The sequence below is a fragment of the Candidozyma duobushaemuli genome, assembly GCF_002926085.2.
Source record: "Candidozyma duobushaemuli strain B09383 chromosome Unknown A_B09383, whole genome shotgun sequence".
Classification (NCBI taxonomy): domain Eukaryota; kingdom Fungi; phylum Ascomycota; class Pichiomycetes; order Serinales; family Metschnikowiaceae; genus Candidozyma; species Candidozyma duobushaemuli.
This window is the reverse complement of record NW_020289901.1, coordinates 2,649,591-2,667,430: the sequence shown is the minus strand read 5'-3', so window position 1 is coordinate 2,667,430 and position 17,840 is coordinate 2,649,591. Positions and strand designations below refer to the sequence as shown.

General features: G+C 48.0%; 6 protein-coding genes across 6 annotated transcripts; 5 read left to right on the top strand and 1 right to left on the bottom strand. All coding sequences in view use genetic code 12, as the record gives it.

The window, feature by feature from the left end:
- Positions 1-94: 94 nt before the first annotated feature.
- Positions 95-787, top strand: TYE7 (regulatory transcription factor TYE7; the record flags this gene model as incomplete). The annotated part of the gene is made up of 1 exon (XM_025479761.1): positions 95-787. One exon carries the CDS (start codon positions 95-97, stop codon positions 785-787), a length of 693 nt encoding a protein of 230 aa, XP_025339234.1.
- A 2,300-nt stretch (positions 788-3,087) lies between these two features.
- DBP2 (DEAD-box ATP-dependent RNA helicase) lies at positions 3,088-5,251 on the bottom strand (the record flags this gene model as incomplete). Its single annotated transcript, XM_025479760.1, has 5 exons — positions 3,088-3,135; positions 3,159-3,496; positions 4,002-4,574; positions 4,601-4,915; positions 4,954-5,251. The coding sequence occupies 5 exons, from the start codon at positions 5,249-5,251 to the stop codon at positions 3,088-3,090; spliced, it is 1,572 nt and encodes a 523-aa protein (XP_025339233.1).
- A 1,192-nt stretch (positions 5,252-6,443) lies between these two features.
- RPC19 (DNA-directed RNA polymerase core subunit) lies at positions 6,444-6,808 on the top strand (the record flags this gene model as incomplete). The annotated part of the gene is made up of 2 exons (XM_025479759.1): positions 6,444-6,554; positions 6,614-6,808. 2 exons carry the CDS (start codon positions 6,444-6,446, stop codon positions 6,806-6,808), a joined length of 306 nt encoding a protein of 101 aa, XP_025339232.1.
- Positions 6,809-8,250: 1,442 nt separating this feature from the next.
- Positions 8,251-9,405, top strand: CXQ87_001211 (uncharacterized protein; the record flags this gene model as incomplete). Its single annotated transcript, XM_025479758.1, has 1 exon — positions 8,251-9,405. One exon carries the CDS (start codon positions 8,251-8,253, stop codon positions 9,403-9,405), a length of 1,155 nt encoding a protein of 384 aa, XP_025339231.1.
- Positions 9,406-10,772: 1,367 nt separating this feature from the next.
- On the top strand, positions 10,773-13,310 carry CXQ87_001210 (uncharacterized protein; the record flags this gene model as incomplete). The annotated part of the gene is made up of 1 exon (XM_025479757.1): positions 10,773-13,310. The coding sequence occupies one exon, from the start codon at positions 10,773-10,775 to the stop codon at positions 13,308-13,310; it is 2,538 nt and encodes an 845-aa protein (XP_025339230.1).
- A 600-nt stretch (positions 13,311-13,910) lies between these two features.
- Positions 13,911-17,801, top strand: RAD50 (MRX complex DNA-binding subunit; the record flags this gene model as incomplete). Its single annotated transcript, XM_025479756.1, has 1 exon — positions 13,911-17,801. One exon carries the CDS (start codon positions 13,911-13,913, stop codon positions 17,799-17,801), a length of 3,891 nt encoding a protein of 1,296 aa, XP_025339229.1.
- Positions 17,802-17,840: the final 39 nt, after the last annotated feature.

The window sequence follows — 17,840 nt, the reverse complement described above, 5'->3', positions numbered from 1 at the left end:
GGCACATCCTCACTATAAAATGGCCCAGCCTTTCCCTCATTTCGTCTACCAGCAATCCACAGAAGCAAAAATACAAAACACACGATAACCAAGCATGGCCTACTACATCGACCAGTCGCTCTCGCCCTCAGCCGCGGCAGAGGACCAGTGGATCAACAACTTGTTATCCACACTGGCACCCATGACTTCGACCAATTCCTATCAATTCAACATGGGTGTCCCCGTGGTTGAGTCCAATTTCTCCACCACCGACTTCCCCAGCCTATTAGAGGACAACAGCGTGTTTTCCGGCTCCTCCAGAGCCTCGACCGTTTCCACTCCTCCTATCAAAGAAGAAGACTGGGATCCATATGTGGAGTCCGACGGCCTGGACTTCATGAACACCGTGCTGTCCAAGCTCCAGATGATGCAGCAGAAGAACAACTTGACGCCCAAGGCGTTGGAGTCGATTTTCGACACCAAAGACGTGCTCAAAGAATCCGAATCCAGCCCTGAACAACAGCCACAGTCTGAACAGCCCCAAAGACTGAAAAGACGGTGTCCCCGCAAGAGACTCACCGAGTCTCAGAAGGAAGCTCACAACAAGGTGGAGAAGAAATACAGAGTGAACATCAACTCGAAGATCAACAGCCTTCAGACGGTGATTCCGTGGTTTGCCAGCGACAACAACAAGCAGCGGATGGACTTGAAGGTGAACAAGCTGGTGATTTTGGAGAAGGCGTTCGACTACATCGTGTACCTCCAGAAGGAGAACGAGGCGATGAGAAAGCGCCTCGAGGGACGTTAACACGCTAATGACTAATGAGCAAGGGAATAATTTATGAATACACGGTACACGGAGGCGGGTGTAGGCCTAGGAAGGAGAGGATGGAGTTCAGGGAGCGGATTAATGGGGTACAAAGATTGAAGTACACTGGAGAATGAATTCACGAAGAACGACGAGACATTTGATACACATTTTACGAAACTAAACAAATCACCTGTAGAACTTTCACCAAACCATGTTTGAAACACATTTCGACAAATTCCAGTTCCAACAAGCCGCCTACACATGTCAAGGAATACCAATTTCAACAAACCACATTTAAAGCACATTTAAAGGAAAACCAATTTCAACAAACCAACCAAATTCAATACACTCTTCAGAGAAAACCAATTTTAGAAAACCACCAGAAAACACATTTAAACGAAACCCTACTTCAACGAACCACATTTGACAGACATTTCAACAAACACCATAAACCACATTTCAAACACATTTCAACAAAACAATTTCAAGAAACCACATTTAACACACATTTCAACAAACACCACAAACCACATTAAACACACATTTCAAGAAAAACCAAATTTAACAAACTGTAAAACTTCCCACCAGCCCAAATCGTCAAACCGCAGACCGAGGATCCACTCCCAGCGCATTGGCTGATTTGAGATATTATTCCCGTGCAGCGGGGAGCACCGCAAGCCCGAGAGAAAACGGTCGATCATGCTCCGAGGCACGTTCGCTTATGCAGCCGTTTGCCACGATCTGGCAAGGTGGACCGTTGCGTGTTTGGCGGGTGAATCCGGAAAAACCCCGAGCGGCTCCGACTCCGAGCATCTCCGATGCCGCACGTCCTGGTGGATTTTTGATTTATTTGGGAATTCAAGAGAGTCATCTTATTTAGGGAAGCCGAGGAGAGCCGAGGACGCTTTGCTGAGTCTGCGGTGGAAGCTTGTAGCTTAAAGGGTTTTTCCGATTCTGTGAAGCAAAAAAAAAATCTGTGACACCTCCGATGCGGTGGGTTCCGGCTGTGAATGGACGATTTACGGTTTTTCGAGGCTTTGCGTTTCGGCTTTGGCGTGAGCATATTTTGCTGTTTTCCAAGATCTGGGCATTTCCCATACCGTAGAGGCTAGATCCAGGAGACTAGCTTTTCTGCTTCGGGCCACCAAAGTACAAAGCGAATTTCCCAAGTTTCCAAAAATATCAAAAACCTCCAAATGGAAAGACCCGGTGGAGCCACAAACGAGTGGTGCCTTGCGGCTGGATCTGCTTCGTGGATGCACAAGCTTGTCACTGGATGCGGCGATCGAAGGGAACCTTTATTTGTTGATTTACATGCGGCGATACAAGTGGGCTAATTAGTTTGACGAGGCAGAATTAGGAACACATTAGGAACGATACGCTTGTCAGGTATCAAGAAATGGGGAGCTACTTTCCTGAAGAAGGACACTAGGGATGCACTGTAAAACAGGAAATCCACGGTTTCTCAGATGTCAGAGAGCCGGTTTGGGTGATAGCCGGTTTGGGTGATAGCCGGTTTGGGTGATTTTCTGTTAACGGATCAAACCTAAAACAACAAACTTCTCCATGATCAAGTATTTATTGCTCTTAGTCCTCCTACTTTAGAAGTTAAGGAAGTCATATCTAAGTGTTATCCGTAACTTACTATGGATGCATCCGAGAATCCTAACAGAAATCGAGATGAAATTCACCAAAATAGCAAGAATGGGAAATTCACGGTTTCTGAGATCAGACAAGTATCGCTTTGGGTAATTTCCTGTAAACATAGAAATAGATCACAACAGACTCTATCTGTGTTCAAGTATCTAAGTGCTCTTAGTCCTCCTACTTTAGAAGCTAAGGAAGTGAAGTTAAGGAAGTCATATCTAAGTGCTATCCGTAACTTACTATGGATGGAGCATCCTAACAAATCGGAATCAAATTAACCGAATCAGCAAGAACAGGAATTTCACGGTTTTTCAGATTTCAGAGAGCCGCTTTAGGTATTTCCTGTAAGAAAAAATACATCACAACAAACTTTATCTACATTAAAGTATCTAAGTGCTTTTAGTCCTCCTACTTTAGAAGTTAAGGAAGTTATATCTAAGTGTCGTTCGTAATACTATGGATGGAGCATCCTAACAAATCGAAATCAAAATCACTAAATTCTCAAGAACAGCCACTCTTAAACCTCTAGCTCAAAACCTACAACCTCTTCCGTAAGCTTTATAAATTACATATCAGCACTCGGCTGCAATCCGCTTGGCGCCCAAGCATTCCTTGTAAGAGCAGCGCTCCTCCTCGGATCTATAAATAACCTAGAAACGACGGTTGGCCAAAGGCTGGGTGTTGGATCCCGTCTGTCTCTGACGGAATCCTCCTCCTCCACGTCCACCGTATCCTCCACGTCCACGGCCACGGCCCCACGGCCTCCTCCACGACCGTATCTAATGTGAGATCCGTACGAGCGACGGTCGAATCTCTGCAACTCGGGTGGAATGGTCTGGTTGGCTTCTCTCATGATTTTGCAGAGATCACCACCAAGCTTGGAGTTGCCGTCGGTGAACAAGGAAACAGCGGTACCTGAGGTACCAGCACGGCCGGTTCTACCGATACGGTGGACATAGTCCTCGATGTTGCCGGGCATGTCGTAGTTGATCACGTAGGTGATACCCTTGACGTCTGACTTGTTAGTATAGTTTGCACGAAGTTTGTCGGCAGGATGGTCTACGAAGAAGAAAGGAGTTCGATGTCTATTGATTACGTGGAAAGCATGTATACTTAAAGAGTCGGCAGGCAAGAGTCCTCTGGGCAGCCACGCCGGGAATCACCCCAGCGGCTGCCGCCGTGTCTTGCTTGTTGAAGGCCCATCGATCTCGTTCTTTCTGTTTGCTTTCTCATAATCAGGTAGTTGTCTTCTAGTCTCCTCGCTTTCGTAGTCAACAATGTGGCTTTCGAAAGGATGCTGTCTGTCACCTTAATACCGTGTACACAACGGTAACAGTCCATTCAAACCTTGTGTGGTGCTCGCTGGCCCACCAAGGAAAAAAAAAAAAAAAAGCCAAAAAAAAAATTCAATGCTTCGCAACGCTCACGTTGAAGCTAGTCAAATTTCTCTGCCAGGCGTTCCCGACGCCCAGCTTATGCTGACGCCCAAGCACTGTCCTGCAGTGCCGGGGCAACCCCACCCTAGTCCGTTAGTAACAAAAAATCCCAAAATACATACCAATACCTCTGGCAGCCACATCGGTGGCAACCATAATGGGCGACTTGCCGCTTCTGAATTCACGCAACACCCAGTCTCTCTCGTGCTGGTCCTTGTCACCGTGAATGGCCAAAGCAGGCCAGCCGTCCTCTCTCAAAAAGGACGTAATGTCGTCACAGGCTCTCTTTGTAGAAGAAAAGATAAGACACTTGGCTTCCTTGTCGGTGGTGGCGGTCTCCAAGTGCTTGACCAAACGGTCTCTCTTCTCAAACTCAGTGACAACCTCCACAAGCTGGGTGATGGTGTGGGAGGCAGCCAATTCCAAGGAACCAATGGTGACCTGAATTGGGTCAATCAAGTAGTCTCTGGTCAAGTTCTTGACCTCCTTTGGCCAGGTAGCAGACCACATCAAGGTTTGACGGTCTGGTCTGATCTGGTCGACAATCTTTCTAATCTGAGGTTCGAAACCCATATCCAACATTCTGTCGGCCTCATCCAACACCAAGTAGGTGACTCTTCTGAGGTTAGTCTTCTTGGTTTCCAACATGTCAATCAAACGACCTGGGGTGGCGATACAAATCTCAACACCACGAGCCAAGTCTCTGATCTGCTGACCCTTGGGGCACCACCGTAGATACAGGTGTTTCTGATTCTGGAAGAGGCACCGAACTTGGAGCACTCCTGCTGAATCTGCACAGCCAATTCTCTGGTGGGGGCCAAGATCAACACAACAGGACCGTCACCGTGCTTCAAAAGAGGCTGGGCGTTGATGTGCACGATAGCTGGCAAACAGTAGGACAAGGTCTTACCGGAACCAGTGGCGGCGATACCCACCATGTCTCTACCGGACAAGGCCATAGGCCAACCCTGGCACTGAATGGCAGTGGGCTTAGGGAAACCCTGCTGCTTGACCTCGCTGAGCACGTAGTCTGGGAAACCAGCTTCGTCGAAGGAGGTGATGGGCTTGGGATGTCTGGACCCTCAATGGTCATGTCGTTCTCCTTTCTGAAGGCCTGAACGTCGGCATCGGAACGGGCAGCCACCTCGGGGTGCTCGGTGTAGAAGTTCTTCTCAAACTTTGGCAAGGAGTCGAGATCCCACTCAGGAGTGGTGAGCTCTTCTCTTACCATAGGGGCTCTGTTGAATCTACCACCACGACCACCGTAGCCACCACCACGGCCTCCACCGTAGCCACCGCCCCGGGATCCGTAGTCGTCCCTGTTATTGTAGTTGTTGTAACCGGAGTTGTAGTTGCTGTAACCGCCGTTGTAGGACATTTGAAAAGTTAGGTTCAAAAATTGAGAGTGGGAATACTGGGGGTTTATATACGCGGGCGATGAGAAAGAGAAATTTTTGATGCGGCTATATGCAGGTGATAAAGCATGGCAGCGATGGGCATCATTGTGGAGGATACCAAAGGGATTGAAAATTAATTGGGGGTTGATTCTGTTGGTTGGATGTGGTAGAAGCAAGTTTTTTGACTATTTTACGAATTGGTGGCTGGTGGGTTCGGAAATGGAGGGGATGAACAATGAGGTATGTGCAGGACAAACACAGGCCCACATGAAGACACTGAATAGGGATAATATCTGGGTTGATCAATGTGATTTTATTTATCGTTCTCGAAGAATTGAGAAGAGAGAGCATTCTCAATATGAAGAGAAGTTTTTTGGTTTAATAGAGGAGGGTTCAATGCAGACTAATGTCTCGATGACCTGGTGGTCAATTTCCAGATCCGACAGGCACCAGCAGGGTGAGGTTTTTCGTCAACCATCCCTTATTTTCCTATCTAAAATCACAATTTCCAGACCTGGTATCAGCGAAAGCCGTTTAATACCAAATTTCCAAAAGCCCAGGTAATTGGCGCTTTTTTCACTCTCAAATCAGGCATCTCATGGCTTGAAAGGTTTTCGCAGCCTTCCATGCGTACTTTTAGACCACAGAGAAGCACCAATAAGACATCCCCTAAATGTTGGAAGTATTTAGTTCATGAGAGTTTGTAAGACAAGGAAATGCTTCAACACTTACAACTGATAAAAAAGAAGATTTTGATCTCTCTACATTGGCTTCGAGGGCATCTCTGAAAAGCCCTTTCGCAGCCATTCGTAAAAGCGGTAGTTTAGTTATTTTCACGAAATGGGCCGTAAAGGGAGAAACTCCACTTATCTCTTCACTTTACCGCTTGTGAAAGTGAAACAACCGAATAGAACGATATTTCACTTTTTGAACGCTACCCTTGACTATGCTTTCTGTACCTCTGTCAGACAGTAAAACCATTCCTGACCGCAAAAGTCCAATTTCAAACTACATTTCAAAATCCTCTCCCTCATAAACCATCACTCTACAAAATCCCAAAACCTAATCAGCTCCTGCCGTCAACACCCAAGCCCACTTTTGCAACCAGTACCCACCTCATCACATCTTCGCGAAATCTCATCTCAACCTACCACATCCCAAACCACCTACATCATGGAAAACGACACCGCCATGGACGTGGAGAGCGAGCAGGAGTACGACATCGACAAGATCCGGTTGTTGCCCGGACTGGCGGAAGACGGCACAGCGCTGTCGTTTCAGATTGTCGACGAGGACCACACCTTGGGCAATGCCTTGAGATACATCATCATGAAGAACCCGAGGTGGAGTTTTGCGGCTACTCGATTCCGCACCCGCTGGAGAACAAGTTGAACGTGAGAATCCAGACGTACGGCAACATCACGGCGTTGGAGGCGTTGCACCAGGGCATGGACAACTTGAGCGAGTTGTGTGGGCATGTTGAGGAGGCTTTTACGGAGAAGGTGGAGGCTGGGAGGTATGCCAGTGAGGAGCCCTAGCTTCTCTGAAAGGAGCCGTAGGCGCCTTGAAGAGAAGCAGGCGACTTTGAGATGAAGGCTTGAAAAGGAGCAAGGCGACTAAAAGGTGCTTTTTGAAAAAGGAGCAAGAAGGCGACTCAATGAAGCAGGAAGGCTTCTTGAAGAGGGCCCAGACGGACATGATTAGTCCGAACAGTGTAATATACGAGAGCATTTGACAAGTGTAGAGGGGGCATTTGGCGAAGGGGGAGGTAAAGGGTCATTGAGAGTTTGAAGGGTGTGGATGGTTGGCCAGTGGGATTTCTGAGAGGAGGCTGATTTGCTGGGGATGAGGAGGAGGTTTTTAAAAAGCTCACTGAAAGCTGCCTGGGTACCTCTGACTCAGTAAAGCAGGAGTTCTATGATCTTGGGTGTTGAGTTGTGGAAAGACAATCGAGGCATCGTCTGGATACCCCAGCTGTGACAGATCAAGATGGAGATCAGAATGGCCAGGAATAGCAAATATACGTCCGAAGTTTCTCAAGTAGTAGTAAGAGATTGCATCGAGGTCATGGGTTATCTCAAATGAGCGTTCTCTTTGTATAGATCTAAAGACAAACCGTTGAGAGCCGAAAAACCAGCTTTCTTGAGGTCAAGGAAGAGTTCACTTCATTAGGACATTATAAGAGGCTCAAAGGCCAGTTATGCACTCTCAATCGGCTTCTCTTGTGACATTCATTCAATGCCTACCTGATTTGATACTTCCACAGGTTGTACCATAGGCTTGGGTAGTAGATCCTATAAAGCTTCATACCACAATTTCAAGCAGCAGTCCGTGAAACCCTAAGCCAACCTTTACGATGCCAAAACCCTCAAAATACAAAAACCTGGAAAAATTTCACTCCGATCTTTTGAGGCACCTAATGGGTGCAAAACAGAGAAAGCCAGTCACCACTTGTGGACAACCGAAAAAGTCTGACGCCCTTGAAACGAAAAATCCACCTTGGCCAAATATTCCATGAACCCATAAACCATTTATATCAAATTTGGCAAATCATGCTGCAAGATCTCTGATTATATATACCGTTGTTCCTGAAGTTTCCAGTGGGTAACATACCGACGGACTCGGCTTAATTGTGACTTTTTCAAAATGAGCAACCTTATCAAAAACACTTCGTTAACTTTACCGAACATAAAATGTAGTATAATTCCTTATCACAAGTCCCATCTGCGACTATATCTCTACATTCACAGAGGTCCATACTGTAGTACACCATCAACTCCACTAACACGCATCCGCCGAACTTCCCGACCAGATCCCCCAGTACTCTCTAACCAATTGATCAATTCTAACATATTCAAAAAAAAAAAGAAAGACTTTCTCCATAATCCTCCACCCTCCATCCACCGACTCAGATACACCCACCCGCATGCACTCCATCGCGTACTTGTACCATCAACACCAACTTCTTCTTCAAAACACCATGAACGCTTCGCCGACAGCGGACATTTCCGAGCTGTTTTTGCACGTGAGCGACCACACGGCCCGGCTTTCCCTGGTGGACGACACCACGCGGTCGCTAGCCGATTTCCGGGAACTTATTCAGTTGGCACAGAAACACGATCAACAGAGGAAGAGAGACGAGCTTCTGAGCAGGACAGTTGACAAGAAGGAGGCGAATTTGGCCAGTCCGGGCTTTGGACGCATCGTGGGCCAGCTGAGCCAGCTGACGCCGTTGGCAGGCCGGAACAACGCCGATGTGGCTGAACTTTTCCACCTTTTGCAGCCATTCTTGGAGCGGTACCTAGGGGAGAAGAGGGAGAAACCACAGCGGAGCCGTTTGGACAGCGTGGCCGAGGACCCGTTTACAACGCCGAAACGGCTGCCCGTGGAGCCTGAGCTGGACTCGGACCGCCACTCGGAAATCAGACCCGACGACACGTTTGACAAACCCAGAAAGCTGCTGCCGGCACCGGCGCTGCTGCCGATAACAACGCCGCCCATGTCGAGGGAAAAATTTGAGGAAACGGAAGAGGCGACGGAAACGAGGTCCGATTTTGGCACCGACGACTCGGATATGTGCAAGTACTTTGGGGGCGCTCCACAGGTGGAGTTGGCCGACCTCACGGCGGGAGAGATCGAAATCGAGTCGAAAAAGCCCGATTCCGCCAGGGAGCTCGCCGAGCTCAGGCTCCAGTTGGACTTGGCCCGCCAGCAAAACAGAGAAATGGCCAACGAGCTCGGCTACCTCCGGGACAAGCTCGCCAGCAAGAAGGAGGACACCACGCCCATCAGCAGCGAGAACGTCGACGCCTGTTTCCGTCCGTATTACCTGAAACTCCAGCTCGACAAGGTGGACGGTCTTAGCGACGTGGAGAAGAGCAATGTGATCAAGAACTTGATGCTCTCGTTGCTTGTGTCTGATTTCGACCATCTCCAGAAAATGGCGCCCCGCGTCGGCGACTACCTCCGTATTTCGTCCCGTTTCCTTGACAAGCTCCACGCTCGTTACTACGAATGTGGGGAGTACTGTCCGCTGCGGTACTTGCGGGACTACGCCGTGGAGACCATGGACGACTTCCAGGCGTGTCTAGACGGCATGATGGCGCTTGTCGTGGGACTGGAAAAAAGTGAATAATGAATATTTGACTTAACGGTACATTGCTGGCCCTCAGGGCTGGTAGGGATTATTTGGCTGGGTTACTAGGAATGCTATACATATGCTAGCGCGGAGTAGACTCCAGAGGGGTTGATGGTATTGAATGAAAGTTTACTTTGGTGTCGTTCGGTGCTTCATGCAATGGAAGGTTTTGGAAAATCGTCCATTGTTTCAAAAGATTCTCTACAGGAGACATGAAGGGAGCAATGAAAACCTAAATTTTCATCAAATACCTGCAAGCCAACGCGTAGTTGTGATTCACCAATAAGGTTGTCATACCAGCATCTTGGTTGCTCAACTCTGGCTTGCATATCCAGGTGACCAAAGAAGTCCGGAACCACCGGCCCTTCACAGGAACACAGGAATTTTTTCAAGAAGACAGGTTTCTTTGAAACAAAAAATGAAACTTCAAAACCTAAATAAAAAATCAACTTCCACCAAAGCTTCCTCTTCCAGGTTGCCCGATCGTTCGTGCGACGTTACCCGCCCGTGCATATACACACAAATCACCTGCATAGCAATAGAAAACTAGAGAAAATCCTATCACCTCCGATTTCTTGGAAACCGTCACCCCCAACGGGAACATTGCTGGGAAGACCAGGGCTGATTTGCAACCGCGCACGTGACTCGTCACGTGACAATAACAAATAGCCATCGCGCGTCACCTGATCGTACCGCCTGCACACAGGCGCCTCACCACCCCGGCAAACCGTGCAACTGTGCCTCGAGTTGCTACTTGGGAGTGCCCACTAAAATTGCTGAGTTTAAGCAAAGCAGGCTACCTGCGGGGCTTGACCACACCCGTACACCACAGCCATTGTATGCACGGCCTAAAACCTTTTAAAAAAACCTCTACACCGGAGAATGCAGCGGGCTGCGGCGGGATCTTTCCCGCCATTCTGGCGCCGTGAGCCGCACGTGACCACCCATCCAGAAGCAAACGTCATTTATCACCTTTCACCGAAACCGAAAACCACCCATTCTAGTCCACGAAACAAGCACATCCCAGCACAACTTTTTGGTACATAGCCCGTGCCATTGAAAACCCGTGCCTCACGCCACACTGCCAATTTCAGCGCCGTCTGGCTTTTCAAATTCCCCATTGTGGAGGTTGTGAGTCTTAGATAAGCACTTAGAGGCTCGCCAAAAGAACCACCTCCGTAACGGCCCCAGAACCGGCCCGAAACCAGTTGAAAGCGACATCTTCGTCATCTCCCAGCTTTTCCGGTGCCGCTGGTGTAAAAAAATTTAAAAAACTCCCAACCATTCCCCGTTTTGCCCCATAGTCCCAAATGGGTGACACACTTCGAGCACAGAAACCCAGAACAAACGGGGCCCCGCCACCAATGAAACGTCAGGGCGCCCAGCAAAGAGCAACCCCGACCTCCCTGGAGCAGCCACGTCTGCTAGACCAGCGTCAGCAACAAAAGGATAACTCCATGAGACTCGAGGTGGGTAACTACCACAATCTGCCCATGGCTCCACAGACCGTGCCTTCGGCTGCTCCGCATTTCAACCAGTCCCGCCACAACTCCCAGGCGTTTCTTTTCAATCCAGGCCGCCAGGACCTGATGCTGACGCTTTTGAACCTGTACCCACTTCCCAATACCCAGCAGCCCCAGGGTCAGGGCAAACGGCAAGATCTGAGCTTCCCAAGCTACTACATGGGGCTGCGTGACTCCTTGAGCGGAGCTGCGGGTCTTCCACCTGAAAGCGGACCACCTGGACGCCTCAGAGGCGATTCCATCTTTCTTCCTCCTCCGGTGAGTTCCAAGCATCCTTCTGAAGACGGTCTGGGCCAGCAGAATGCCCAGGCTCAGTACCAACAGCAGTTCCCAGGGCAGCTGCGTTCCAACAGCATTTTCAGCTCGTTGATCCAGATCCCAGGGTCGTCGCTGAACCTGGTGCTGGAGCCATCAAAAAGTGGAAATCAGGGCACCGCAAGCCCGAGAAAGAAGCAGCAGGAGGAGTTTCCCACGTACGATTCCAAGGACTCGATTGGCCAGATGTTTGGATGGTCACAGACGCCGTCGAAGCTGAACAAGGGCTCGAAGCTCTCGTTCGACATTCTGAATGCATTCCTAGAGAACTCGGGCCTCACGGGCTCCATAGCCGGTGTCTCTAACGACAGCATCAACGCCTTTTTGGCTAACTTGCAAAACAACGGCTCTGTCGACTTCAATAGCATGAACGACCAGCAACGACGTGATTCGATTATCAAGTTCATCAACGATCAGCAGCATGTCGAGCAACCTAGGAAAACGTCTCTGCGGACGACTTTAAGGGAAGACATATTTGACAAACTGAGAGGCAGCTCTACGCTGCGTCCCGGTGGTCAGCGCAAGTCGAGTCTAGGCATGTCTGACCAACGACTTTCCCCACTGTCGTCCATGTCGTCCAAACTGTCGCATCGCTATCATGACGAACCCCATTCGCCCAAAACGTCGCCTAGCCAAGTAAAACGTACCTTAGACCCGCAGGAGACCCTTGCTCCTCCCCATCAACACTATCCTTCCACAGCCCATCCAGCATCCATCCAGAAGTCTTCGAATAACAACTTCTACCAAAATGCTTATCAACAGTATCCCGTCTACGACAACAATGTGCGCTATCCGGTGCAGCAGAAGCAGCAACAAGAACCCGCTCCACCCCAGAGAAACATGAATCCTCAAGTTCAGCAGTACCACCAGAACCAAATGCCCATATACAATCAGTTCCAGCAACCACAACAGCTTCCTCCACAGTCTCAGCAGCATCTACCGAACCAGCAACAGCACCCCCAGCAAGATCAACACCAGCAAAACCAGGGGTTCGATGTCCAGGGAACTCCAGCCTATTCTCCCCAGATGCTCAAAAACGCTCCCCAGCAGTTCTCCCCTGGTAAAAACTACGCTTACGGCAACATGCAAAATCAGAGAGATGCCTATGCTGTACCGCAACAGGCGATGAACCCGAGCTTGTTGCCTGCCCAGCAATTTGCCAGATCTGAGGATGGAAGACCGTTATTGGGAGCCACCAAGGTTGACCAGCTTATGCTTGTGATCCAAGCCAGAGAGAAGGGAAACACTGGAGCAATCAAGCAGGCTGCTGACGGAAGCATTCTTGCTCTGCCCAACTCCAACCATGAGAAGAGTGCGGTTATACCGCTGACTGTGGATTTGGTTGGCGGTATTGAAAAACCTCAGCGTGAAGAAGAGGAGCAGCCTGAAGGCCCAGAACGCAAAAAGAAGCGCAAGGGCAAGACACAACAGTGCCCTTACTGTTTCAAGACTTTCAACCAGTCCACACACTTGGAGGTCCATGTACGTTCTCACATTGGATACAAGCCGTTCCAGTGCTCCTACTGTCTCAAGAGGTTCACTCAGGGCGGTAACTTGAGAACACACATGAGGCTCCACACTGGAGAGAAGCCTTTTACGTGCGAGGTTTGCAATCGCTCGTTTAGCAGGAAAGGAAACCTTGCCGCTCACATGTTGACTCACAATAAGGAGAAGCCCTATGAGTGCAAGCTCGACAATTGCGACAAGTCGTTCACACAGCTTGGTAACTTGAAGTCTCATCAGAACAAGTTCCACTTGCCCACATTGAATCGTTTGACGCAAACTCTTGCTGAACTTAGTGGTGAAGCCTTGGAGCAGTTGCCGCCTGAAGAGAAAGAGCTTCTTACCTACTTCCGCAAGCTCTACAAGAACCTGAACAAAGGCATTCGTGGACGTGGTCGTGGCGGCAAAGGAGCTCTTGATGATGACGCCATTTCTGGCGAATCCAGTGTGCAGCTGAGTCCTCAGCAGTTGAAGCTTCCTAGGGCAGACGGACAGATGCAGATGTCACAGCAAGGTTCGCCGCTCATGCCACCGACCGTGCAACGTCCCGACGGATACTAATAACGACCCCCATAATCACGAACCTAACGATTGAAATTAATGCGATACCGGGCCGGTCCCGATGAAATAAACACGAGAGATATAATGAAAATATTGGAGACAGAGGTGTAGACACCTAGTTGAAGCAGGTAGGCCACTTTATTAAAATTACAAATTGAGGTAAAATGTGAATAGTATATAACTCATCTTGTACCATGAAGAACGGTACGGCAAAACGATACACTTTACTAATATTCATAGCGATGGTAATATTTAGAGCACAGAGGATACATTCTACTATACGTTTCATAAAATCAAACAACTCCAGAAAATATGAAAGATATTGTTAGACTCACTTCTAGTATCAGTGGTTGCAAATCGCACAGTATACATCTCCATCCCAGCTCCACAGCATTCAACCCAAGATACACGCTTTTGACTGGATTCATGATTTTGAGAATTTCTTAAAGCAATCTCATAGGCTTTCAATTTCTTAAATTATCTAATTCTTTAGGGGTTTGGACCCCCGGGCCAAATCTGAAGCTCAACACCCTGCACACAAACCACATCAAGCAGCCTTATCCTACTACTGAGCTCCAAAAGTCCCAGCCAATTTCCACCATGCTGAGCCTCTACAAACTCTCAATCTCGGGAATACGATCCTTTTCTCCGAAAGACAACGAAATCATCCAGTTTGGCGCGCCGCTCACGCTTATATGTGGTCAAAACGGCTGTGGAAAAACCACCGTGATCGAATGTCTAAAATACGCTACTACAGGCGATTTGCCACCCAATTCGAAAGGGGGCGCTTTCGTGAACGACCCTGCTGTTGCAGACAGGCTGATGGTGAATGCGGAAATCAAATTGGGTTTCATTTCCGTCGATAATAAGCTGATGACGGTGACTCGAAGTATGCAGTTGACCAGGAAACGGACTGGTCGTCTGACAACCTCAACAAACACATTCAAAACACTTGAAGGCCAATTGGCTGTTCACGCTAAGGGCCGCAAAACGTCGATATCCACGAAAAACGCAGAATTGGACACAAGAGTTCCTCAGTACTTGGGTGCATCCAAGGCTGTGCTAGAATACGTGATCTTTTGCCACCAGGAGGACAGCTTGTGGCCATTGAGTGAAGCTAGTGTGTTGAAGAAGCGGTTTGACGAGATTTTCGAGGCGTCCAAGTTCACAAAGGTCTTGGACAACTTGAAGGTGATCACCAAGGATATGGCTACCGATATCAAGTTACTAGAACAGAGCGTGCTGCACGCCAATTTGGATAAAAAGAGGGCAGGAAAGATCAGGGACAAAGTCCTGGAAAGCAGAGCCAAGGTGGAGCAGTATAATGCTGAGATTGCCGAGCTCAATATGGAAATCGAGGCCTTGGAGAAGCAGGCAGACGACCTTTTTCACTCCAATCAGCTGTTTCAGAAGACCCTCTCGGAGCATGAAAGGCTCAAGATAATGTACGAAACCACGGAAAACAACCATCGCCGTTTGGGCCTGTCGATTGAGGTTTTACGAGAGAGTGATGAAGAATTGAGGCACCAATTGTCCAATTTTGCCCTGATACAGCAGCAGAAGTCTGAGAACGTGGAAGAAAAAGAGCTTTTGATGGTGGATCTCGATGCTCAGCAGCTGGCGTTGCAAGAAAGCTTCTCAAAATTGACCAGAGACGAAGGTATTTTGTTCAGCAAAAAAGAGGCCTACGAGGAGCGCAAAAAGAGGTTTCTAGAGAGTCTGCAGCAGCTCAGGGAGAAGTACGGGCTAGGCGATGCCCTAGTAGAAGATCTAATGGCGCTTGTCTCTCAAACAGAGAATCAGTACAACAAGTTGGTCAATACCAATAAGCAGCAGATTGAAGATGCAACGTCAAAGGTCAAGGAAGCAGAAAAAGTGCTTTCCCGTGAAGAACAGCATAAAAACTACAACGCGGAAGAAATCAAAAACACAAAAGCCAAGCTCAAGGAGTATCATGCCAAGGTAAGCTCTTCTGCTGCTAGTGAGGATAACCTTACCATTGAAAGCGCTGAGCTTGAATCGCTTCAAAAAAAGTTGGCCAAGAAGAAGGAAGGCGATAATACAAAGGCACTTTCAAAGAGCATACAACAGGATACTGAAAAGCTCCATGTCTTGGAGAACGACCTTGATGATCTTATGAGGAGGATTACCACTGCTAACAAGCAAGCAGATCTCTTCAGCAAGCTAGATTTGCTCAAGGATGCAGTATCCGTCAAGAACGACGTGCTCCAAAAGAATCTTTCACTGAACCAAGACAGCTTTGAGAAGATTACTGGCAAAAAGTTGGCTGATTCTGGAGAAGCCGCTCTTGACGATATTTTGGTGAATCTTAACACTAAGGAGAAGGACCAGATGGATTCAAGCAAAGCTTTGGTGTCGAAGCTAGACAAGCTCAAGGCTAATAACGAATCTGACAGTGTCGCTTTAAAGAAAATTGAGGATAATCTCTCCTCTCATACGGCCAATATTCTCAAGGTGATCGAGAAAAATGAGATTGACCAATTTGAAGAATTGGTTCAAGAAGCCGAGGAGGACTATAATACTGCCACCTACAATTTGAACACCTTTGATGTCACTAAGAGCTTCAAAGTGAAAGCCATTGAAATTGCTAAACAGTCCAAGTGCTGCACGCTTTGCAACAGAGGGTTCTCAAACTCTGAACTTGATACTTTTATTCTGGAGGTGCAGCAAAACCTTAATAATGTGACTGCTAAGAAGCTACAAGAGGATGTGGATTCCACCAAGAAGGATGTGGATCAGATGAAGGCGATCAACTATGATGTTTTGCAATATCGCTCTTTGACCAAAGAGGTGTCCAATTACAAGCTGCTTATCCAGAAGAGAGTCGAGGAAATACAACAGCTTCAGAAGGAGTACGATATTTTGGAGAACAGCCTTGAAGAAACCAAGACCTCTTTGAACGAAGCAAACAGGCTTAAACAACCGCTCAGCAACATCACGAGATTGAAAGACGAGATCAACCATTCGAAGAAACAGATCGAGGACGTTCAGCTGGAGCTTGATGCAAGTGGCGCTTCTTCGATGTCCATGAATGAACTTCAGAAGTTGCAGCAGGAGAAGAACTTCGAACTCAAGAGATTGCGCCAGAGCATTGCTGATGCAACAGATGAAAGAGACTCGCTCCAGAAAGAGCTTTCTAGAATTGAAGGGCAAATCAAGGACAAGGAGCTTCTGATCAGTAACTTGAAGAATTCCATGAAAGAGCTTGTCACTTTGCGGAGTACCATTGACGAGACCGAAAAGCATCTTGTTTCTTTGCAAGAGAAGGAGAAGTCGATCGAGGGAAATGTCAAAGAGTACGAGCTGAAGTTGGCGGAAGTCTCCAAATCATTTGAAACCTTAAAGGACCAGCTTTCGACGGAGGAATCGGCTTTGCATGAAAAGCTTAAAAAATGCCAACAGGATGAAGCAGAGTTGCGTGACCTTTCACAACATATCGCTGCTTTCGAGGAGCAGGATCTCCATAGAGTTGAAGAGAACCAACATCAAATCAGCGAAGCAAGAGCCAAGATTCAGGACATCACCAACTCCAGAAAAGCTTTGGATAAGGAGATGACGGCCTTGAAAGGTGCTCTCAATGACGCTGCAAAAACGAAACGTAACATCGAAGACAACATCGAGTACAGAAACACAGAACAAGAGCTTGACTCCATCAGAGCCCAGATCGAACAACTCGATGTTTCCAATGCCGAAGTCGAAAAGGAGACCTACCAAGCTGCGTCTAAGAAACTCCGTGATCAGATCAACGATCTCAACAGCCAGCATTTTGGAAAAGCCGGTGAAGTGAAGCAGATCAATGACCAGATTCAGCAGCTTCAACAGGAACTCAATCTGGAGTTCAAGGACGTGGAGAAGATGTACCACAAGGAATGGATCAAGCTACAGACCAACATGCTTGTTTCCAAGGATCTCCAGACATACTCTCTGGCTCTCGACAACGCCATCATGAAGTACCACAGCATGAAGATGGACCAGATCAACAAGATTTTGAGAGAACTCTGGAACCAGACTTACAAGGGTACTGATATTGACAGAATTGAGATCAAGTGTGATGTAAATACACTGGGAAGAGGCCGTTCATACAACTACCGTGTGGTGATGTATAAGAAGAGCTCTGAGTTGGATATGAGAGGAAGGTGTTCTGCTGGTCAGAAGGTTTTGACTAGTATCTTGATTCGTTTGGCTTTGGCGGAATGTTTTGGAACAAACTGTGGTATGATTGCCTTGGATGAGCCTACGACGAATTTGGATACAGAGAATGCCGAATCGCTAGCCACGGCGTTGAATTCGATCATTGATGCCCGGAAAAACCAGAAAAACTTCCAGCTCATTGTGATCACCCACGACGAGAAGTTTTTGAGCCACATCAACGGCGAAAGCTACATCGACAACTTCTACCGAATCGAGCGTGACGAAAACCAGTATTCTGTGATAAAGAGCTTGCCCATACATCTCATGCAAGATGAATAAGCTGTTAACTAGTCCTCTTTGGGTGACCGCCGGGTGATG